This window comes from Heterodontus francisci, chromosome 8 (assembly GCF_036365525.1).
Source record: "Heterodontus francisci isolate sHetFra1 chromosome 8, sHetFra1.hap1, whole genome shotgun sequence".
Taxonomy (NCBI): Eukaryota; Metazoa; Chordata; class Chondrichthyes; order Heterodontiformes; family Heterodontidae; genus Heterodontus; species Heterodontus francisci.
This window is the reverse complement of record NC_090378.1, coordinates 127084115-127108469: the sequence shown is the minus strand read 5'-3', so window position 1 is coordinate 127108469 and position 24355 is coordinate 127084115. Positions and strand designations below refer to the sequence as shown.

The following is a 24355-nucleotide window of genomic DNA, read 5'->3' as shown; positions in this document are numbered from 1 at the left end:
GTAGAGTAGTGGTGATGTTACTGGACTGGCTAATTCAGAGGACTAAATTATTAATCCAGGGAATGTAAATTGAAATCCCACCATGATAGTTACAGAACTTGATTTCAGTTTTAAAAAAAATCAGGAAATAACAATACATTTTTGCACTCAGTGAAGTCCAAGTAATGAGATAATAGACCAGACCAACATTCCAACCGTGACAAAACTTTAAAAGTCAATAAAGTTCTTTAGAAGTCCTGAGGTCATGATTTTTTTATTTTCCGGCCTATATTTGACTGCAGTCCCACACCAATGTGGTAGTCTTGGCTGGCCTCTGAACCATTGATGTGATGCAAAGAGTTCCACCTCCCAAGAATGAAATGAAACAAACCTGTAATCCCACCAACCCACCATGATCTCTCAAGCCCACCTCCCCAATTTATCATATCTTGCAATCTCAGATATCCACCGAATCCTGCAATCCCACCGACCCCTTTCTACGTAATAGCTGTCAATCTTCCAACAATATCCCGAATCCTATCTGCAGTATCCAGATTAAATAAACTGGAGGAGTTCAGCAGCCTTGATAACCTTGGAGCAAACGAACAGGACAAAGCTCCACAAACCTGTCCAGCAATTCAATTCTTTCCAGGTTCATCAGTAGATGAACACCAACTGCCCACCTTGGTTCCATATTACTAACACATTTCCCTCATTTCATGATATTTTTAATGTGCTTGCTCGCATATTATTTGACATGTTCTAGAGGGTGATATCTGTACACTGACTGCTTTCTCTCAGTCCCTCTCTGTCAGGGTGATATCTGTACACTGACTGGTGTCTCTCAGTCCCTCTCTCTCAGGGTGATATCTGTACACTGACTGCTTTCTCTCAGTCCCTCTCTCTCAGGGTGATATCTGTACACTGACTGCTTTCTCTCAGTCCCTCTCTGTCAGGGTGATATCTGTACACTGACTGGTGTCTCTCAGTCCCTCTCTCTCAGTGTGATATCTGTACACTGACTGGTGTCTCTCAGTCCCTCTCTCTCAGTGTGATATCTGTACACTGACTGGTGTCTCTCAGTCCCTCTCTCTCAGTGTGATATCTGTACACCGACTGCTTTCTCTCAGTCCCTCTCTGTCAGGGTGACATCTGTACACTGACTGCTTTCTCTCAGTCCCTCTCTCTCAGGGTGATATCTGTACACTGACTGGTGTCTCTCAGTCCCCTCTCTGTCAGGGTGATATCTGTCCACTGACTGCTTTCTCTCAGTCCCTCTCTCTCAGGGTGATATCTGTACACCGACTGGTGTCTCTCAGTCCCTCTCCCTCAGGGTGATATCTGTACACTGACTGCTTTCTCTCAGTCCCTCTCTCTCAGGGTGATATCTGTACACTGACTGGTGTCTCTCAGTCCCCTCTCTGTCAGAGTGATATCTGTACACTGACTGGTGTCTCTCAGTCCCTCTCTCTCAGGGTGATATCTGTACACCGACTGGTGTCCCTCAGTCCCTCTCCCTCAGTGTGATATCTGTACACTGACTGGTGTCTCTCAGTCCCTCTCTGTCAGGGTGATATCTGTACACTGACTGCTTTCTCTCAGTCCCCTCTCTCTCAGTGTGATATCTGTACACTGACTGGTGTCTCTCCGTCCCTCTCTCTCAGGGTGATATCTGTACACTGACTGGTGTCTCTCAGTCCCTCTCCCTCAGGGTGATATCTGCACACTGACTGCTTTCTCTCAGTCCCTCCCTCTCAGGGTGATATCTATACACCGACTGGTGTCTCTCAGTCCCTCTCCCTCAGGGTGATATCTGTACACTGACTGCTTTCTCTCAGTCCCTCTCTCTCAGGGTGATATCTGTCCACTGACTGGTGTCTCTCAGTCCCTCTCTCTCAGGGTGATATCTGTACACCGATTGGTGTCTCTCAGTCCCTCTCCCTCAGTGTGATATCTGTACACTGACTGCTTTCTCTCAGTCCCCTCTCTCTCAGTGTGATATCTGTACACTGACTGGTGTCTCTCAGTCCCTCTCTCTCAGGGTGATATCTGTACACTGACTGGTGTCTCTCAGTCCCTCTCACTCAGGGTGATATCTGTACACTGACTGGTGTCTCTCAGTCCCCTCTCTCTCAGGGTGATATCTGTACACTGACTGGTGTCTCTCAGTCCCTCTCTCTCAGGGTGATATCTGTACACCGATTGGTGTCTCTCTGTCCCTCTCTCTCAGGGTGATATCTGTACACCGACTGGTGTCTCTCAGTCCCTCTCCCTCAGGGTGATATCTGTACACTGACTGGTGTCTCTCTGTCCCTCTCTCTCAGGGTGATATCTGTACACCGACTGGTGTCTCTCAGTCCCTCTCCCTCAGGGTGATATCTGTAAACTGACTGGTGTCTCTCAGTCCCCTCTCTCTCAGTGTGATATCTGTACACTGACTGGTGTCTCTCAGTCCCTCTCTCTCAGGGAGATATCTGTACACTGACTGGTGTCTCTCAGTCCCTCTCTCTCAGGGTGATATCTGTACACTGACTGCTTTCTCTCAGTCCCTCTCTCTCAGGGTGATATCAGTACACTGACTGGTGTCTCTCAGTCCCTCTCTCTCAGGGTGATATCTGTACACTGACTGGTGTCTCTCAGTCCCCTCTCTCTCAGGGTGATATCTGTACACTGACTGGTGTCTCTCAGTCCATCTCTCTCAGGGTGATATCTGTACACTGACTGGTGTCTCTCAGTCCCCTCTCTCTCAGTGTGATATGTGTAAACTGACTGGTGTCTCTCAGTCCCCTCTCTCTCAGTGTGATATCTGTACACTGACTGGTGTCTCTCAGTCCCTCTCTCTCAGGGAGATATCTGTACACCGACTGGTGTCTCTCAGTCCCTCTCTCTCAGGGTGATATCTGTACACTGACTGCTTTCTCTCAGTCCCTCTCTCTCAGGGTGATATCAGTACACTGACTGGTGTCTCTCAGTCCCTCTCTCTCAGGGTGATATCTGTACACTGACTGGTGTCTCTCAGTCCCTCTCTCTCAGGGTGATATCTGTACACCGACTGGTGTCTCTCAGTCCCTCTCCCTCAGTGTGATATCTGTACACTGACTGGTGTCTCTCAGTCCCTCTCTCTCAGGGTGATATCTGTACACTGACTGGTGTCTCTCAGTCCCCTCTCTCTCAGGGTGATATCTGTACACTGACTGGTGTCTCTCAGTCCATCTCTGTCAGGGTGATATCTGTACACTGACTGGTGTCTCTCAGTCCCGTCTCTCTCTGTGTGATATCTGTACACTGACTGGTGTCTCTCAGTCCCTCTCTCTCAGGGTGATATCTGTACACTGACTGGTGTCTCTCAGTCCCCTCTCTCTCAGGGTGATATCTGTACACTGACTGGTGTCTCTCAGTCCATCTCTCTCAGGGTGATATCTGTACACTGACTGGTGTCTCTCAGTCCCGTCTCTCTCAGTGTGATATCTGTACACTGACTGGTGTCTCTCAGTCCCTCTCTCTCAGGGTGATATCTGTACACTGACTGGTGTCTCTCAATCCCTCTCTCTCAGAGTGATATCTGTACACTGACTGGTGTCTCTCAATCCCTCTCTCTCAGGGAGATATCTGTACACTGACTGGTGTCTCTCTGTCCCTCTCTCTCAGGGAGATATCTGTACACTGACTGGTGTCTCTCAGTCCCTCTCTCTCAGGGTGCTATCTGTACACTGACTGGTGTCTCTCAGTCCCCTCTCTCTCAGGGTGATATCTGTTCACTGACTGGTGTCTCTCAGTCTCTCTCTCTCAGGGTGATATCTGAACACTGACTGGTGTCTCTCAGTCCCTCTCTCTCAGGGTGATATCTGTACACTGACTGGTGTCTCTCAGTCCCCTCTCAGGGTGATATCGGTACACTGACTGGTGTCCCTCAGTCCCTCTCTCTCAGGGAGATATCTGTACACTGACTGGTGTCTCTCAGTCCCCTCTCTCTCAGGGTGATATCTGTACACTGACTGGTGTCTCTCAGTCCATCTCCCTCAGGGTGATATCTGTACACTGACTGGTGTCTCTCAGTCCCCTCTCTCTCAGGGTGATATCTGTACACTGACTGGTGTCTCTCAGTCCATCTCTCTCAGTGTGATATCTGTACACTGACTGGTGTCTCTCAGTCCCTCTCTCTCAGGGTGATATCTGTACACTGACTGGTGTCTCTCAGTCCCCTCTCAGGGTGATATCGGTACACTGACTGGTGTCCCTCAGTCCCTCTCTCTCAGGGAGATATCTGTACACTGACTGGTGCCTCTAGTCCCTCTCTCTCAGGGTGATATCTGTACACTGAGTGGTGTCTCTCAGTCCCCTCTCTCTCAGGGTGATATCTGTACACTGACTGGTGTCTCTCAGTCCATCTCTCTCAGTGTGATATCTGTACACTGACTGGTGTCTCTCAGTCTCTCTCTCTCAGGGTGATATCTGTACACTGACTGGTGCCTCTAGTCCCTCCTTCTCAGGGTGATATTGGTACACTGACTGGTGTCCCTCAGACACTCTCTCTCAGGGAGATATCTGTACACTGACTGCTTTCTCTCAGTCCCTCTCTCTCAGGGTGATATCTGTACACTGACTGGTGTCTCTCAGTCCCTCTCCCTCAGGGTGATATCTGTACACTGACTGCTTTCTCTCAGTCCCTCTCTCTCAGGGTGATATCTGTACACTGACTGGTGTCTCTCAGTCCCCTCTCAGGGTGATATCGGTACACTGACTGGTGTCCCTCAGTCCCTCTCTCTCAGGGAGATATCTGTACACTGACTGGTGCCTCTAGTCCCTCCTTCTCAGGGTGATATCTGTACACTGACTGGTGTCTCTCAGTCCCTCTCTCTCAGGGTGATATCTGTACACCGACTGGTGTCTCTCAGTCCCTCTCCCTCAGTGTGATATCTGTACACTGACTGCTTTCTCTCAGTCCCCTCTCTCTCAGTGTGATATCTGTACACTGACTGGTGTCTCTCAGTCCCTCTCTCTCAGAGTGATATCTGTACACTGACTGGTGTCTCTCAGTCCCTCTCACTCAGGGTGATATCTGTACACTGACTGGTGTCTCCATGTCCCACTCCCTCAGGGTGATATCTGTACACTGACTGGTGTCTCTCAGTCCCTCTCTCTCAGGGTGATATCTGTACACCGACTGGTGTCTCTCAGTCCCCTCTCCCTCAGGGTGATATCTGTACACTGACTGGTGTCTCTCTGTCCCTCTCTCTCAGGGTGATATCTGTACACCGACTGGTGTCTCTCAGTCCCTCTCCCTCAGGGTGATATCTATAAACTGACTGGTGTCTCTCAGTCCCCTCTCTCTCAGTGTGATATCTGTACACTGACTGGTGTCTCTCAGTCCCTCTCTCTCAGGGAGATATCTGTACACCGACTGGTGTCTCTCAGTCCCTCTCTCTCAGGGTGATATCTGTACACTGACTGGTGTCTCTCAAACCCTCTCTGTCAGGGTGATATCTGTACACTGACTGGTGTCTCTCAGTCCATCTCTCTCAGGGTGATATCTGTACACTGACTGGTGTCTCTCAGTCCCCTCTCTCTCAGTGTGATATGTGTAAACTGACTGGTGTCTCTCAGTCCCCTCTCTCTCAGTGTGATATCTGTACACTGACTGGTGTCTCTCAGTCCCTCTCTCTCAGGGAGATATCTGTACACCGACTGGTGTCTCTCAGTCCCTCTCTCTCAGGGTGATATCTGTACACTGACTGCTTTCTCTCAGTCCCTCTCTCTCAGGGTGATATCAGTACACTGACTGGTGTCTCTCAGTCCCTCTCTCTCAGGGTGATATCTGTACACTGACTGGTGTCTCTCAAACCCTCTCTGTCAGGGTGATATCTGTACACTGACTGGTGTCTCTCAGTCCCCTCTCTGTCAGGGTGATATCTGTACACTGACTGGTGTCTCTCAGTCCCCTCTCTCTCAGGGTGATATCTGTACACTGACTGGTGTCTCTCAGTCCCTCTCTCTCAGGGTGATATCTGTACACTGACTGGTGTCTCTCAATCCCTCTCTCTCAGGGTGATATCTGTACACTGACTGGTGTCTCTCAATCCCTCTCTCTCAGGGAGATATCTGTACACTGACTGGTGTCTCTCAGTCCCTCTCTCTCAGGGAGATATCTGTACACTGACTGGTGTCTCTCAGTCCCTCTCTCTCAGGGTGATATCTGTACACTGACTGGTGTCTCTCAGTCCCCTCTCTCTCAGGGTGATAGCTGTTCACTGACTGGTGTCTCTCAGTCTCTCTCTCTCAGGGTGATATCTGTACACTGACTGGTGTCTCTCAGTCCCTCTCTCTCAGGGTGATATCTGTACACTGACTGGTGTCTCTCAGTCCCCTCTCAGGGTGATATCGGTACACTGACTGGTGTCCCTCAGTCCCTCTCTCTCAGGGAGATATCTGTACACTGACTGGTGCCTCTAGTCCCTCTCTCTCAGGGTGATATCTGTACACTGACTGGTGTCTCTCAGTCCCCTCTCTCTCAGGGTGATATCTGTACACTGACTGGTGTCTCTCAGTCCATCTCCCTCAGGGTGATATCTGTACACTGACTGGTGTCTCTCAGTCCCCTCTCTCTCAGTGTGATATCTGTACACTGACTGGTGTCTCTCAGTCCCTCTCTCTCAGGGTGATATCTGTACACTGACTGGTGTCTCTCAGTCCCCTCTCAGGGTGATATCGGTACACTGACTGGTGTCCCTCAGTCCCTCTCTCTCAGGGAGATATCTGTACACTGACTGGTGCCTCTGGTCCCTCTCTCTCAGGGTGATATCTGTACACTGACTGGTGTCTCTCAGTCCCCTCTCTCTCAGGGTGATATCTGTACACTGACTGGTGTCTCTCAGTCCATCTCCCTCAGGGTGATATCTGTACACTGACTGGTGTCTCTCAGTCCATCTCTCTCAGGGTGATATCTGTACACTGACTGGTGCCTCTAGTCCCTCCTTCTCAGGGTGATATTGGTACACTGACTGGTGTCCCTCAGACACTCTCTCTCAGGGAGATATCTGTACACAGACTGCTTTCTCTCAGTCCCTCTCTCTCAGGGTGATATCTGTACACCGACTGGTGTCTCTCAGTCCCTTTCTCTCAGGGTGATATCTGTACACTGACTGGTGTCTCTCAGTCCCCTCTCAGGGTGATATCGGTACACTGACTGGTGTCCCTCAGTCCCTCTCTCTCAGGGAGATATCTGTACACTGACTGGTGCCTCTAGTCCCTCTCTCTCAGGGTGATATCTGTACACTGACTGGTGTCTCTCAGTCCCCTCTCTCTCAGGGTGATATCTGTACACTGACTGGTGTCTCTCAGTCCATCTCTCTCAGGGTGATATCTGTACACTGACTGGTGTCTCTCAGTCCCCTCTCAGGGTGATATCGGTACACTGACTGGTGTCCCTCAGTCCCTCTCTCTCAGGGAGATATCTGTACACTGACTGGTGCCTCTAGTCCCTCTCTCTCAGGGTGATATCTGTACACTGACTGGTGTCTCTCAGTCCCCTCTCTCTCAGGGTGATATCTGTACACTGACTGGTGTCTCTCAGTCCATCTCTCTCAGGGTGATATCTGTACACTGACTGGTGTCTCTCAGTCCCTCTCTCTCAGGGAGATATCTGTACACTGACTGGTGCCTCTAGTCCCTCCTTCTCAGGGTGATATCGGTACACTGACTGGTGTCTCTCAGTCCCTCTCTCTCAGGGTGATATCTGTACACTGACTGGTGCCTCTAGTCCCTCCTTCTCAGGGTGATATCGGTACACTGACTGGTGTCCCTCAGACACTCTCTCTCAGGGAGATATCTGTACACTGACTGGTTTTTTTTTTACTTTCCAAAATATACTTTATTCATAAAAATCTGTAAAAATTACATTGCCAAACAGTTTCCAAACAGCACCAAAAAATACAAACATTGCAAGGGAGATCAGTTTCCTTCAATACTGTCATGAGTTTCTTCCCAACCCCTCCGTTTCACAATTGTCATGTCAATTACAGTTTTACATTTACAACAATTCAGAATATTAACGATACAGTTCGAGGGGTTTCCCATGGATCCAGCCCCTCAGTCCAGCTTGGTGGGGGGACCTTACACTGTGCTCTTTCCCCATTGAGCCTTTGCTGCGGCTGCCCCAAGCTTTAGTGCGTCCCTCAGCACGTAGTCCTGGACCTTGGAATGTGCCAGTCTGCAATATTCAGTCGTGGACAACTCTTTGTGCTGGAAGACCAGCAAGTTTCGGGCAGACCAAAGGGCGTCTTTCACCGAATTGATAGTCCTCCAGCAGCAGTTGATGTTTGTCTCGGTGTGCGTCCCTGGGAACAGCCCGTAGAGCACAGACTCCTGTGTTACAGAGCTGCTTGGGATGAACCTTGACAAAAACCACTGCATCTCTTTCCACACCTGCTTTGCAAAGGCACATTCCAGGAGGAGGTGGGCGACCGTCTCTTCCCCACCACAGCCAACGCGGGGGCACTGTGCGGAGGGGGCGAGACTTCGGGTGTGCATGAAGGATCTGGCGGGGAGGGCCCTCCTCACCACCAGCCAAGCTACGTCTTGGTGCTTGTTTGAAAGTTCTGGTGATGAGGCATTCCGCCAAATGACTTTGACAGTCTGCTCGGGGAACCATCCGACAGGATCCACCGTTTCCTTTTCCCGTAGGGCCTTGAGGACATTCCGTGCAGACCACTGCCTGATGGACCGGTGGTCAAAGGTGTTTTCCCGCAGAAACTGTTCCACGAAGGATAGGTGCTACGGCACCGCCCAATTGCATGGAGCGTTCCGCGGCAATGTGACCAGGCCCATCCTTCGCAACACCGGGGACAGATAGAACCTCAGCACGTAGTGACACTTGGAGTTTGCGTACTGGGGATCTACACTGACTGGTGTCTCTCAGTCCCTCTCTGTCTCATGGAGATATCTGTCACTGTTGTGCTTCCCTCCAGTTGTGGGTTCTAATGAGATAAATATTGATCTTTGTTTCCTAAATCATCACTTTTTCAGGTGGAGCTGATAGGCAGCAGTTGGATGCTGAGTTGCGAAAGGAGATTCTGACTATTTGGCCTCACCTTTCACAGAAGACCCTGGACCTCCTGGTTCCCATACACATGCGTAAGTGAAACATCTCCTGAACAAATATCGCTTCCCCAGGGCAAAGGTTCCTGTCGCACATCTTTTGTCATGTAATTCTCCAGCAGACCGTATAATTGTGATGGTACATGTGACAGTCACTGATGGTAAAGTCACACCACCTCTCCCTCAGATTTACACCTTGTCCATCTGCTCACTGGTGCCAGTTCACAGAACACCATCAATGATTTAAAAGCACATTGGTGCTGAATTCTGGATTTGTGAATCGCAATTCCATAGAAAAGCAAAGCTTCACTTCGCATAAATATAAACTAAAACTCCACGACTTCCCTGGGCCACATCTCCCAAACCGAGCTCCTCAATCCTCCCTGGGACCCGTCTCCCAAACCCGAGCTCCTCAATCCTCCCTGGGACCCGTCTCCCAAACCCGAGCTCCTCAATCCTCCCGAGGCCTCCTCTCATTTAATCCAAGCTCCTCAATCCGCCCTCGGCCTCCTCTCCTTCAACCCGAGCTGTTCAATCTACCTTGGGCCACCCCTCCTTTAACAAGAGTTCCTCAATCCTCAGTGGGCCTCCACTCCAAAACCCAAGCTAGTCAATCGTCCCTGGTCTTCCTCTCCTTTAACCCAAGCACCTCAATCTTCCCTGGGCCTCCTCACAATTAACCCAAGCTCCTCAATCTTCCCTGGGCAACCTCTCCTAAACTCGAACTCCTCAATCCTCCCTGGCCTCCTCTCCCAAATCCGAGCTCCTCAATCTTCCCTGGGCCTCCTCTTAATTAACCCAAGCTCCTCAAACATCCCTGGTCCTCCTCTCCTTTAACCCGAGCTCCTCAATCCTCCCTGGGCCTCCTCTCCTTTAACCCGAGCTTCTCAATCCTCCCTGGTCCTCCTCTCCTTTAACCCGAGCTCCTCAATCCTCCCTGGTCCTCCTCTCCTTTAAACCGAGCTCCTCAATACTCCCTGGTCCTCCTCTCCCAAACCGAGCTCCTCAATCCTCCCTGGTCCTCCTCTCCTTTAAACCGAGCTCCACAATACTCCCTGGTCCTCCTCTCCCAAACCGAGCTCCTCAATACTCCCTGGTCCTCCTCTCCTTTAAACCGAGCTCCTCAATACTCCCTGGTCCTCCTCTCCTTTAAACCGAGCTCCTCAATACTCCCGGGTCCTCCTCTCCCAAACCGAGCTCCTCAATACTCCCTGGTCCTCCTCTCATTTAAACCGAACTCCTCAATACTCCCTGGTCCTCCTCTCCTTTAAACCGAGCTCCTCAATACTCCCTGGTCCTCCTCTCCTTTAAACCGAGCTCCTCAATACTCCCTGGTCCTCCTCTCCTTTAAACCGAGCTCCTCAATACTCCCGGGTCCTCCTCTCCCAAACCGAGCTCCTCAATACTCCCTGGTCCTCCTCTCCTTTAAACCGAGCTCCTCAATACTCCCTGGTCCTCCTCTCACAAACCGAGCTCCTCAATACTCCCTGGTCCTCCTCTCATTTAAACCGAACTCCTCAATACTCCCTGGTCCTCCTCTCCTTTAAACCGAGCTCCTCAATACTCCCTGGTCCTCCTCTCCTTTAAACCGAGCTTCTTCATTCCTCCCTGGTCCTCCTCTCATTTAAATCGAGCTCCTCAATAGTCCCTGGTCCTCCTCTCCTTTAAACCGAACTCCTCAATACTCCCTGGTCCTCCTCTCCTAAACCGAGCTCCTCAATACTCCCTGATCCTCCTCTCCCAAACCGAGCTCCTCAATACTCCCTGGTCCTCCTCTCCTAAACCGAGCTCCTCAATACTCCCTGATCCTCCTCTCCCAAACCGAGCTCCTCAATACTCCCTGGTCCTCCTCTCATTTAAACCAAGTTCCTCAATACTCCCTGGTTCTCCTCTCCTTTAAACCGAGCTCCTCAATACTCCCTGGTCCTCCTCTCCTTTAAACCGAGCTCCTCAATACTCCCTGGTCCTCATCTCATTTAAACCAAGTTCCTCAATACTCCCTGGTCCTCCTCTCCCAAACCGAGCTCCTCAATACTCCCTGGTCCTCCTCTCATTTAAACCAAGCTCCTCAATACTCCCTGGTCCTCCTCTCCCAAACCGAGCTCCTCAATACTCCCTGATCCTCCTCTCCCAAACCGAGCTCCTCAATACTCCCTGGTCCTCCTCTCATTTAAACCAAGCTCCTCAATACTCCCTGGTTCTCCTCTCCTTTAAACTGAGCCCCTCAATACTCCCTGGTTCTCCTCTCCTTTAAACCAAGCTCCTCAATACTCCCTGGTTCTCCTCTCCTTTAAACCAAGCTCCTCAATACTCCCTGGTTCTCCTCTCCTTTAAACCAAGCCCCTCAATACTCCCTGGTCCTCCTCTCCCAAACCGAGCTCCTCAATACTCCCTGATCCTCCTCTCCCAAACCGAGTTCCTCAATACTCCCTGGTTCTCCTCTCATTTAAACTGAGCTCCTCAATGCTCCCTGGTCCTCCTTTCACTTAAACCAAGCTCCTCAATACTCCCTGGTCCTTCTCTCCCAAACCCGAGCTCCTCAATACTCCCTGGTCCTCCTCCTCATTTAAACCAAGCTCCTCAATACTCCCTGGTCCTCTTCTCCTTTAAACTGAGCTCCTCAATACTCCCTGGTCCTCCTCTCATTTAAACCAAGCTCCTCAATACTCACTGGTTCTCCTCTCATTTAAACCAAGCTCCTCAATACTCCCTGGTTCTCATCTCCTTTAAACCGAGCTCTTCAATCCTCCCGGGTCCTCCTCCTTTAAACCAAGCTCCTCAATGCTCCCTGGTTCTCCTCTCATTTAAACCGGGCTCCTCAATCGTCCCTGGCCTCCTCACCTTTAACCAAAGCTCCTCAATCCTCCCTGGGCCTCCTCTCCATTATCCAAAGCTCCTCAATTCTCCCTAGACCTCCCCCCTTTAGCCCAAGCTCCTCAATACTCCCTCGGCCTCCTCTCCCAAACCGAGCTCCTCAATACGCCCTGGTCCTCTTCTCCTTTAAACCAAGCTCCTCAATACTCCCTGGTCCTCCTCTCATTTAAACCAAGCTCCTCAATACTCCCTGGTCCTCTTCTTTAAACCGAGCTCCTCAATACTCCCTGGTTCTCCTCTCATTTAAACCGAGCTCCTCAATACTCCCTGGTCCTCTTCTTTAAACCGAGCTCCTCAATACTCCCTGGGCCTCCTCTCCTTTAAACCGAGCTCCTCAATACTCCCTGGTTCACCTCTCCTTTAAACCAAGCTACTCAATACTCCCTGGTCCTCTTCTTTAAACCGAGCTCCTCAATACTCCCTGGGCCTCCTCTCATTTAAACCGAGCTCCTCAATACTCCCTGGTCCTCCTCTCATTTAAACCGAGCTCCTCAATCCTCCCTGGTTCACCTCTCCTTTAAACCGAGCTCCTCAATACTCCCTGGTCCTCTTCTTTAAACCGAGCTCCTCAATACTCCCTGGTCCTCCTCTCATTTAAACCAAGCTCCTCAATACTCCCTGGTCCTCCTCTCCCAAACCGAGCTCCTCAATACTCCCTGGTCCTCCTCTCCCAAACCCGAGCTCCTCAATACTCCCTGGTTCTCCTCTCATTTAAACCGAGCTCCTCAATACTCCCTGGTCCTCCTCTCCCAAACCGAGCTCCTCAATACTCCCTGGTTCTCCTCTCATTTAAACCGAGCTCCTCAATACTCCCTGGTCCTCCTCTCCCAAACCGAGCTCCTCAATACTCCCTGGTCCTCCTCTCCCAAACCCGAGCTCCTCAATACTCCCTGGTCCTCCTCCTCATTTAAACCGAGCTCCTCAATACTCCCTGGTCCTCATCTCCTTTAAACCGAGCTCTTCAATACTCCCTGGTCCTCCTCCTCATTTAAACCGAGCTCCTCAATACTCCCTGGTCCTCATCTCCTTTAAACCGAGCTCTTCAATACTCCCTGGTCCTCCTCATTTAAACCGAGCTCCTCAATACTCCCTGGTCCTCCTCCTCATTTAAACCGAGCTCCTCAATACTCCCTGGTCCTCATCTCCTTTAAACCGAGCTCTTCAATACTCCCTGGTCCTCCTCTCATTTAACCAGATATCCTCAATCCTCCCGGGTCCTCCTCCTTTAAACCAAGCTCCTCAATCCTCCCGGGTCCTCCTCCTTTAAACCAAGCTCCTCAATACTCCCTGGTCCTCCTCTCCTTTAAACCAAGCTCCTCAATACTCCCTGGTCCTCCTCTCCTTTAAACCAAGCTCCTCAATCCTCCCTGGTCCTCCTCTCATTTAAACCAAGCTCCTCAATCGTCCCTGGCCTCCTCACCTTTAACCAAAGCTCCTCAATCCTCCCTGGGCCTCCTCTCCATTATCCAAAGCTCCTCAATTCTCCCTAGACCTCCCCCCTTTCGCCCAAGCTCCTCAATACTCCCTCGGCCTCCTCTCCCAAACCGAGCTCCTCAATACGCCCTGGTCCTCTTCTCCTTTAAACCGAGCTCCTCAATACTCCCTGGTTCTCCTCTCCTTTAAACCGAGCTCCTCAATCCTCCCTGGTTCTCCTCTCCTTTAAACCGAGCTCCTCAATCCTCCCTGGTTCTCCTCTCCTTTAAACCGAGCTCCTCAATACTCCCTGGTCCTCCTCTCCCAAACCGAGCTCCTCAATACTCCCTGGTCCTCCTCTCATTTAACCAAATATCCTCAATCCTCCCTGGGCCGCCACACGTTTAACCTGAGCTCCTCAATCCCCACTGGGCCTCCTCTCCCAAACACGAGCTCCTCAATCCCCCCTGGTCCTCCCCTCTTTTAACCCAAGCTCCTCAATCCTCCCTCGGCCTCCTCTCCTTTAACCAAATCTCCTCAATACTCCCTGGGCCTCCTCTCCTTTAACCCGATCTCCTCTATCCTCTCTGGGCCTCCCCTGCTTTGTGCCGAACTCCTCAATCCTCCCTGTTTCTCGTCTTCTTTATCCCGAGCTCCTCAATCCTCGCTGGGCTGCCTATCCCAAACCGGCGCTTTTCAGTCGTCCCAGGGCCTCCCCTCCTTTAAGCTGAGATCCTCAATCCTCCCTGGGCCTCCCCTCCTTTAACCCCAGCTGCTCAATCCTCCCTGGGATCGGCTCTCAAACCAGCGCTCCTCAGTCCTCCCTGGGACTCACCTCCTTTAAGCCGTGCTCCTCAATCCTCCCTGGGCCTCCCCTCCTTTTAGCCGATCTCCTCAATCCTCCCTGGTCCTCCTCTCCTTTAAACCGGGCTCCTCAATCGTCCCTGGCCTCCTCACCTTTAACCAAAGCTCCTCAATCCTCCCTGGGCCTCCTCTCCATTATCCAAAGCTCCTCAATTCTCCCTAGACCTCCCCCCTTTAGCCCAAGCTCCTCAATACTCCCTCGGCCTCCTCTCCCAAACCGAGCTCCTCAATACTCCCTGGTCCGCTTCTTTAAACCGAGCTCCTCAATACTCCCTGGGCCTCCTCTCCTTTAAACCGAGCTCCTCAATACTCCCTGGTCCTCCTCTCATTTAAACCAAGATCCTCAATACTCCCTGGTCCTCCTCTCCTTTAAACCGAGCTCCTCAATACTCCCTGGGCCTCCTCTCCTTTAAACCGAGCTCCTCAATACTCCCTGGTCCTCCTCTCCTTTAAACCGAGCTCCTCAATCCTCCCTGGTCCTCCTCTCCTTTAAACCGAGCTCCTCAATACTCCCTGGGCCTCCTCTCATTTAAACCAAGATCCTCAATACTCCCAGGTCCTCCTCCCATTTAAACCAAGATCCTCAATACTCCCTGGTCCTCCTCTCCTTTAAACCGAGCTCCTCAATACTCCCTTGTCCTCCTCTCCCAAACCGAGCTCCTCAATATTCCCTGGTCCTCCTCTCCCAAACCGAGCTCCTCAATACTCCCTGGTCCTCCTCTCCCAAACCGAGCTCCTCAATACTCCCTGGTCCTCCTCTCATTTAAACCAAGCTCCTCAATACTCCCTGGTCCTCCTCCCATTTAAACCAAGATCCTCAATACTCCCTGGTCCTCCTCTCCTTTAAACCGAGCTCCTCAATACTCCCTTGTCCTCCTCTCCCAAACCGAGCTCCTCAATATTCCCTGGTCCTCCTCTCCCAAACCCAGCTCCTCAATACTCCCTGGTCCTCCTCTCCCAAACCGAGCTCCTCAATACTCCCTGGTCCTCCTCTCATTTAAACCAAGCTCCTAAATACTCCCTGGTCCTCCTCTCCCTAACCGAGCTCCTCAATACTCCCTGGTCCTCCTCTCCCAAACCAAGCTCCTCAATACTCCCTGGTCCTCCTCTCCCAAACCGAGCTCCTCAATACTCCCTGATCCTCCTCTCCCAAACCGAGTTCCTCAATACTCCCTGGTTCTCCTCTCATTTAAACTGAGCTCCTCAATACTCCCTGGTTCTCCTCTCATTTAAACCAAGCTCCTAAATACTCCCTGGTCCTCCTCTCCCAAACCGAGCTCCTCAATGCTCCCTGGTCCTCCTCTCACTTAAACCAAGCTCCTCAATACTCCCTGGTCCTCCTCTCCCAAACCGAGCTCCTCAATACTCCCTGGTCCTCCTCATTTAAAACAAGCTCCTCAATACTCCCTGGTCCTCATCTCCTTTAAACCGAGCTCTTCAATACTCCCTGGTTCTCCTCTCATTTAAACCAAGCTCCGCAATAGCCCCTGGTTCTCCTCTCCTTTAAACTGAGCTCCTCAATACTCCCTGGTTCTCCTCTCATTTAAACCAAGCTCCTCAATACTCCCTGGTCCTCATCTCCTTTAAACCAGCTCTTCAATACTCCCTGGTTCTCCTCTCATTTAAACCAAGCTCCGCAATAGCCCCTGGCCTCCTCTGCATTATCCAAAGCTCCTCAATTCTCCCTAGACCTCCCCCCTTTAGCCCAAGCTCCTCAATACTCCCTCGGCCTCCTCTCCCAAACCGAGCTTCTCAATACGCCCTGGTCCTCTTCTCATTTAAACCAAGCTCCTCAATACTCCCTGGTTCTCCTCTCATTTAAACCAAGCTCCTCAATACTCCCTGGTCCTCCTCTCATTTAACCAAATATCCTCAATCCTCCCAGGTCCTCCTCCTTTAAACCGAGCTCCTCAATACTCCCTGGTCCTCCTCTCCTTTAAACCGAGCTCCTCAATACTCCCTGGTTCTCCTCTCCTTTAAACCGAGCTCCTCAATCCTCCCTGGTTCTCCTCTCCTTTAAACCGAGCTCCTCAATACTCCCTGGTCCTCCTCTCCCAAACCGAGCTCCTCAATACTCCCTGGTCCTCCTCTCCCAAACCGAGCTCCTCAATACTCCCTGGTCCTCCTCTCATTTAACCAAATATCCTCAATCCTCCCTGGGCCGCCACACGTTTAACCTGAGCTCCTCAATCCCCACTGGGCCTCCTCTCCCAAACACGAGCTCCTCAATCCCCCCTGGTCCTCCCCTCTTTTAACCCAAGCTCCTCAATCCTCCCTCGGCCTCCTCTCCTTTAACCAAATCTCCTCAATACTCCCTGGGCCTCCTCTCCTTTAACCCGATCTCCTCTATCCTCTCTGGGCCTCCCCTGCTTTGTGCCGAACTCCTCAATCCTCCCTGTTTCTCGTCTTCTTTATCCCGAGCTCCTCAATCCTCGCTGGGCTGCCTATCCCAAACCGGCGCTTTTCAGTCGTCCCAGGGCCTCCCCTCCTTTAAGCTGAGATCCTCAATCCTCCCTGGGCCTCCCCTCCTTTAACCCCAGCTGCTCAATCCTCCCTGGGATCGGCTCTCAAACCAGCGCTCCTCAATCCTCCCTGGGACTCACCTCCTTTAAGCCGTGCTCCTCAATCCTCCCTGGGCCTCCCCTCCTTTTAGCCGATCTCCTCAATCCTCCCTGGTCCTCCTCTCCTTTAAACCGGGCTCCTCAATCGTCCCTGGCCTCCTCACCTTTAACCAAAGCTCCTCAATCCTCCCTGGGCCTCCTCTCCATTATCCAAAGCTCCTCAATTCTCCCTAGACCTCCCCCCTTTAGCCCAAGCTCCTCAATACTCCCTCGGTCTCCTCTCCCAAACTGAGCTCCTCAATACTCCCTGGTCCTCTTCTTTAAACCGAGCTCCTCAATACTCCCTGGGCCTCCTCTCCTTTAAACCGAGCTCCTCAATACTCCCTGGTCCTCCTCTCATTTAAACCGAGCTCCTCAATACTCCCTGGTCCTCCTCTCATTTAAACCGAGCTCCTCAATACTCCCAGGTCCTCCTCCCATTTAAACCAAGATCCTCAATACTCCCTTGTTCTCCTCTCCCAAACCGAGCTCCTCAATATTCCCTGGTCCTCCTCTCCCAAACCGAGCTCCTCAATACTCCCTGGTCCTCCTCTCCTTTAAACTGAGCTCTTCAATACTCCCTGGTTCTCCTCTCATTTAAACCAAGCTCCTCAATCCTCCCGGGTCCTCCTCCTTTAAACCAAGCTCCTCAATCGTCGCTGGCCTCCTCACCTTTAACCAAAGCTCCTCAATCCTCCCTGGGCCTCCTCTCCATTCTCCAAAGCTCCTCAATTCTCCCTAGACCTCCCCCCTTTAGCCCAAGCTCCTCAATACTGCCTCGGCCTCCTCTCCCAAACCGAGCTCCTCAATCCTCCCAGGTCCTCCTCTCCTTTAAACCGAGCTCCTCAATACTCCCTGGTTCTCCTCTCCTTTAAACCGAGCTCCTCAATCCTCCCTGGTTCTCCTCTCCTTTAAACCGAGCTCCTCAATACTCCCTGGTCCTCCTCTCCCAAACCGAGCTCCTCAATACTCCCTGGTCCTCCTCTCATTTAACCAAATATCCTCAATCCTCCCTGGGCCGCCACACGTTTAACCTGAGCTCCTCAATCCCCACTGGGCCTCCTCTCCCAAACACGAGCTCCTCAATCCCCCCTGGTCCTCCCCTCTTTTAACCCAAGCTCCTCAATCCTCCCTCGGCCTCCTCTCCTTTAACCAAATCTCCTCAATACTCCCTGGGCCTCCTCTCCTTTAACCCGATCTCCTCTATCCTCTCTGGGCCTCCCCTGCTTTGTGCCGAACTCCTCAATCCTCCCTGTTTCTCGTCTTCTTTATCCCGAGCTCCTCAATCCTCGCTGGGCTGCCTATCCCAAACCGGCGCTTTTCAGTCGTCCCAGGGCCTCCCCTCCTTTAAGCTGAGATCCTCAATCCTCCCTGGGCCTCCCCTCCTTTAACCCCAGCTGCTCAATCCTCCCTGGGATCGGCTCTCAAACCAGCGCTCCTCAATCCTCCCTGGGACTCACCTCCTTTAAGCCGTGCTCCTCAATCCTCCCTGGGCCTCCCCTCCTTTTAGCCGATCTCCTCAATCCTCCCTGGTCCTCCTCTCCTTTAAACCGGGCTCCTCAATCGTCCCTGGCCTCCTCACCTTTAACCAAAGCTCCTCAATCCTCCCTGGGCCTCCTCTCCATTATCCAAAGCTCCTCAATTCTCCCTAGACCTCCCCCCTTTAGCCCAAGCTCCTCAATACTCCCTCGGCCTCCTCTCCCAAACCGAGCTCCTCAATACTCCCTGGTCCGCTTCTTTAAACCGAGCTCCTCAATACTCCCTGGGCCTCCTCTCCTTTAAACCGAGCTCCTCAATACTCCCTGGTCCTCCTCTCATTTAAACCAAGATCCTCAATACTCCCTGGTCCTCCTCTCCTTTAAACCGAGCTCCTCAATACTCCCAGGTCCTCCTCCCATTTAAACCAAGATCCTCAATACTCCCTGGTCCTCCTCTCCTTTAAACCGAGCTCCTCAATACTCCCTTGTCCTCCTCTCCCAAACCGAGCTCCTCAATATTCCCTGGTCCTCCTCTCCCAAACCGAGCTCCTCAATACTCCCTGGTCCTCCTCTCATTTAAACCAAGCTCCTCAATACTCCCTGGTCCTCCTCCCATTTAAACCAAGATCCTCAATACTCCCTGGTCCTCCTCTCCTTTAAACCGAGCTCCTCAATACTCCCTTGTCCTCCTCTCCCAAACCGAGCTCCTCAATATTCCCTGGTCCTCCTCTCCCAAACCCAGCTCCTCAATACTCCCTGGTCCTCCTCTCATTTAAACCAAGCTCCTCAATACTCCCTGGGCCTCCTCTCCCAAACCGAGCTCCTCAATACTCCCTGGTCCTCCTCTCCCAAACCGAGCTCCTCAATACTCCCTGATCCTCCTCTCCCAAACCGAGTTCCTCAATACTCCCTGGTTCTCCTCTCATTTAAACCAAGCTCCTCAATACTCCCTGGTCCTCCTCTCCCAAACCGTGCTCCTCAATACTCCCTGGTCCTCCTCTCCCAAACCGAGCTCCTCAATGCTCCCTGGTCCTCCTCTCACTTAAACCAAGCTCCTCAATACTCCCTGGTCCTCCTCTCCCAAACCCGAGCTCCTCAATACTCCCTGGTCCTCCTCATTTAAACCAAGCTCCGCAATAGCCCCTGGTTCTCCTCTCCTTTAAACTGAGCTCCTCAATACTCCCTGGTTCTCCTCTCATTTAAACCAAGCTCCTCAATACTCCCTGGTCCTCATCTCCTTTAAACCGAGCTCCTCAATACTCCCTGGTCCTCCTCTCATTTAACCAGATATCCTCAATCCTCCCGGGTCCTCCTCCTTTAAACCAAGCTCCTCAATACTCCCTGATTCTCCTCTCCTTTAAACCGGGCTCCTCAATCGTCCCTGGCCTCCTCACCTTTAACCAAAGCTCCTCAATCCTCCCTGGGCCTCCTCTCCATTATCCAAAGCTCCTCAATTCTCCCTAGACCTCCCCCCTTTAGCCCAAGCTCCTCAATACTCCCTCGGCCTCCTCTCCCAAACCGAGCTCCTCAATACGCCCTGGTCCTCTTCTCCTTTAAACCAAGCTCCTCAATACTCCCTGGTTCTCCTCTCATTTAAACCGAGCTCCTCAATACTCCCTGGTCCTCCTCCCATTTAAACCAAGATCCTCAATACTCCCTGGTCCTCCTCTCCTTTAAACCGAGCTCCTCAATACTCCCTTGTCCTCCTCTCCCAAACCGAGCTCCTCAATATTCCCTGGTCCTCCTCTCCCAAACCCAGCTCCTCAATACTCCCTGGTCCTCCTCTCATTTAAACCAAGCTCCTCAATACTCCCTGGGCCTCCTCTCCCAAACCGAGCTCCTCAATACTCCCTGGTCCTCCTCTCCCAAACCGAGCTCCTCAATACTCCCTGATCCTCCTCTCCCAAACCGAGTTCCTCAATACTCCCTGGTTCTCCTCTCATTTAAACCAAGCTCCTCAATACTCCCTGGTCCTCCTCTCCCAAACCGTGCTCCTCAATACTCCCTGGTCCTCCTCTCCCAAACCGAGCTCCTCAATGCTCCCTGGTCCTCCTCTCACTTAAACCAAGCTCCTCAATACTCCCTGGTCCTCCTCTCCCAAACCCGAGCTCCTCAATACTCCCTGGTCCTCCTCATTTAAACCAAGCTCCGCAATAGCCCCTGGTTCTCCTCTCCTTTAAACTGAGCTCCTCAATACTCCCTGGTTCTCCTCTCATTTAAACCAAGCTCCTCAATACTCCCTGGTCCTCATCTCCTTTAAACCGAGCTCCTCAATACTCCCTGGTCCTCCTCTCATTTAACCAGATATCCTCAATCCTCCCGGGTCCTCCTCCTTTAAACCAAGCTCCTCAATACTCCCTGATTCTCCTCTCCTTTAAACCGGGCTCCTCAATCGTCCCTGGCCTCCTCACCTTTAACCAAAGCTCCTCAATCCTCCCTGGGCCTCCTCTCCATTATCCAAAGCTCCTCAATTCTCCCTAGACCTCCCCCCTTTAGCCCAAGCTCCTCAATACTCCCTCGGCCTCCTCTCCCAAACCGAGCTCCTCAATACGCCCTGGTCCTCTTCTCCTTTAAACCAAGCTCCTCAATACTCCCTGGTTCTCCTCTCATTTAAACCGAGCTCCTCAATACTCCCTGGTCCTCTTCTCCTTTAAACAGAGCTCCTCAATACTCCCTGGTCCTCCTCTCATTTAACCAAATATCCTCAATCCTCCCAGGTCCTCCTCTCCTTTAAACCGAGCTCCTCAATACTCCCTGGTCCTCCTCTCCCAAACCGAGCTCCTCAATACTCCCTGGTCCTCCTCTCATTTAACCAAATATCCTCAATCCTCCCTGGGCCGCCACACGTTTAACCTGAGCTCCTCAATCCCCACTGGGCCTCCTCTCCCAAACACGAGCTCCTCAATCCCCCCTGGTCCTCCCCTCTTTTAACCCAAGCTCCTCAATCCTCCCTCGGCCTCCTCTCCTTTAACCAAATCTCCTCAATACTCCCTGGGCCTCCTCTCCTTTAACCCGATCTCCTCTATCCTCTCTGGGCCTCCCCTGCTTTGTGCCGAACTCCTCAATCCTCCCTGTTTCTCGTCTTCTTTATCCCGAGCTCCTCAATCCTCGCTGGGCTGCCTATCCCAAACCGGCGCTTTTCAGTCGTCCCAGGGCCTCCCCTCCTTTAAGCTGAGATCCTCAATCCTCCCTGGGCCTCCCCTCCTTTAACCCCAGCTGCTCAATCCTCCCTGGGATCGGCTCTCAAACCAGCGCTCCTCAATCCTCCCTGGGACTCACCTCCTTTAAGCCGTGCTCCTCAATCCTCCCTGGGCCTCCCCTCCTTTTAGCCGATCTCCTCAATCCTCCCTGGTCCTCCTCTCCTTTAAACCGGGCTCCTCAATCGTCCCTGGCCTCCTCACCTTTAACCAAAGCTCCTCAATCCTCCCTGGGCCTCCTCTCCATTATCCAAAGCTCCTCAATTCTCCCTAGACCTCCCCCCTTTAGCCCAAGCTCCTCAATACTCCCTCGGCCTCCTCTCCCAAACCGAGCTCCTCAATACTCCCTGGTCCTCTTCTTTAAACCGAGCTCCTCAATACTCCCTGGGCCTCCTCTCCTTTAAACCGAGCTCCTCAATACTCCCTGGGCCTCCTCTCCTTTAAACCGAGCTCCTCAATACTCCCTGGTCCTCCTCTCATTTAAACCAAGATCCTCAATACTCCCTGGTCCTCCTCTCCTTTAAACCGAGCTCCTCAATACTCCCAGGTCCTCCTCCCATTTAAACCAAGATCCTCAATACTCCCTGGTCCTCCTCTCCTTTAAACCGAGCTCCTCAATACTCCCTGGTCCTCCTCTCCCAAACCGAGCTCCTCAATATTCCCTGGTCCTCCTCTCCCAAACCGAGCTCCTCAATACTCCCTGGTCCTCCTCTCATTTAAACCAAGCTCCTCAATACTCCCTGGTCCTCCTCTCCCAAACCGAGCTCCTCAATATTCCCTGGTCCTCCTCTCCCAAACCGAGCTCCTCAATACTCCCTGGTTCTCCTCTCATTTAAACCGAGCTCCTCAATACTCCCTGGTCCTCCTCTCCTTTAAACCGAGCTCCTCAATACTCCCTGGTCCTCCTCTCATTTAACCAAATATCCTCAATCCTCCCGGGTCCTCCTCCTTTAAACCAAGCTCCTCAATACTCCCTGGTCCTCCTCTCCTTTAAACCGGGCTCCTCAATCGTCGCTGGCCTCCTCACCTTTAACCAAAGCTCCTCAATCCTCCCTGGGCCTCCTCTCCATTCTCCAAAGCTCCTCAATTCTCCCTAGACCTCCGCCCTTTAGCCCAAGCTCCTCAATACTGCCTCGGCCTCCTCTCCCAAACCGAGCTCCTCAATACTCCCTGGTCCTCTTCTCCTTTAAACCAAGCTCCTCAATACTCCCTGGTTCTCCTCTCATTTAAACCAAGCTCCTCAATACTCCCTGGGCCTCCTCTCCTTTAAACCGAGCTCCTCAATACTCCCTGGTCCTCTTCTCCTTTAAACCAAGCTCCTCAATACTCCCTGGTTCTCCTCTCCTTTAAACCAAGCTACTCAATACTCCCTGGTTCTCCTCTCCTTTAAACCGAGCTCCTCAATACTCCCTGGTCCTCCTCTCCTTTAAACTGAGCTCCTCAATACTCCCTGGTCCTCCTCTCCCAAACCGAGCTCCTCAATACTCCCTGGTCCTCCTCTCATTTAACCAAATATCCTCAATCCTCCCTGGGCCGCCACACGTTTAACCCGATCTCCTCTATCCTCTCTGGGCCTCCCCTGCTTTGTGCCGAACTCCTCAATCCTCCCTGTTTCTCGTCTTCTTTATCCCGAGCTCCTCAATCCTCGCTGGGCTGCCTATCTCAAACCGGCGCTTTTCAGTCGTCCCAGGGCCTCCCCTCCTTTAAGCTGAGATCCTCAATCCTCCCTGGGCCTCCCCTCCTTTAACCCCAGCTGCTCAATCCTCCCTGGGATCGGCTCTCAAACCAGCGCTCCCCAATCCTCCCTGGGACTCCCCCCTTTAAGCCGTGCTCCTCAATCCTCCCTGGGCCTCCCCTCCTTTTAGCCGATCTCCTCAATCCTCCCTGGTCCTCCTCTCCTTTAAACCGGGCTCCTCAATCGTCCCTGGCCTCCTCACCTTTAACCAAAGCTCCTCAATCCTCCCTGGGCCTCCTCCCCATTATCCAAAGCTCCTCAATTCTCCCTAGACCTCCCCCCTTTAGCCCAAGCTCCTCAATACTCCCTCGGCCTCCTCTCCCAAACCGAGCTCCTCAATACTCCCTGGTCCTCTTCTCCTTTAAACCAAGCTCCTCAATACTCCCTGGGCCTCCTCTCCTTTAAACCAAGCTCCTCAATACTCCCTGGGCCTCCTCTCCTTTAAACCGAGCTCCTCAATACTCCCTGGTCCTCCTCTTATTTAAACCAAGATCCTCAATACTCCCTGGTCCTCCTCTCCTTTAAACCGAGCTCCTCAATACTCCCTGGTCCTCATCTCCTTTAAACCGAGCTCCTCAATACTCCCTGGGCCTCCTCTCCTTTAAACCGAGCTCCTCAATACTCCCTGGTCCTCCTCTCATTTAAACCAAGATCCTCAATACTCCCTGGTCCTCCTCTCCTTTAAACCGAGCTCCTCAATACTCCCTGGTCCTCCTCTCCTTTAAACCGAGCTCCTCAATACTCCCTGGTCCTCCTCTCCTTTAACCCGAGCTCCTCAATCCTCCCGGGTACTCCTGTCCCAAACCCGAGCTCCTCAATCCTCCCTGGGCCTCCTGTCCCAAACGGAGCTCCTCAATACTCCCTGGTCCTCCTCTCATTTAAAGCAAGCTCCTCAATACTCCCTGGTTCTCCTCTCCTTTAAACCGAGCTCCTCAATACTCCCTGGTTCTCCTCTCCTTTGAACCGAGCTCCTCAATACTCCCTGGGCCTCCTCTCATTTAAACCAAGATCCTCAATACTCCCTGGTCCTCCTCTCCTTTAAACCGAGCTCCTCAATACTCCCTGGTCCTCCTCTCCTTTAAACCGAGCTCCTCAATACTCCCTGGTCCTCCTGTCCCAAAC

At 52.0% G+C, this 24355-nt stretch overlaps 1 protein-coding gene across 1 annotated transcript in view; it reads left to right on the top strand.

Moving 5' to 3' along the window:
• LOC137373269 (probable voltage-dependent R-type calcium channel subunit alpha-1E) overlaps positions 1–24355 on the top strand; it is a 1486297-nt gene that overhangs the window by 1411868 nt on the left and 50074 nt on the right. The window contains exon 41 of the mRNA XM_068038118.1: positions 9001–9108. Coding sequence (XP_067894219.1) covers positions 9001–9108 — 108 coding nt within the window. The remainder of the gene's footprint in view (positions 1–9000; positions 9109–24355) is intronic.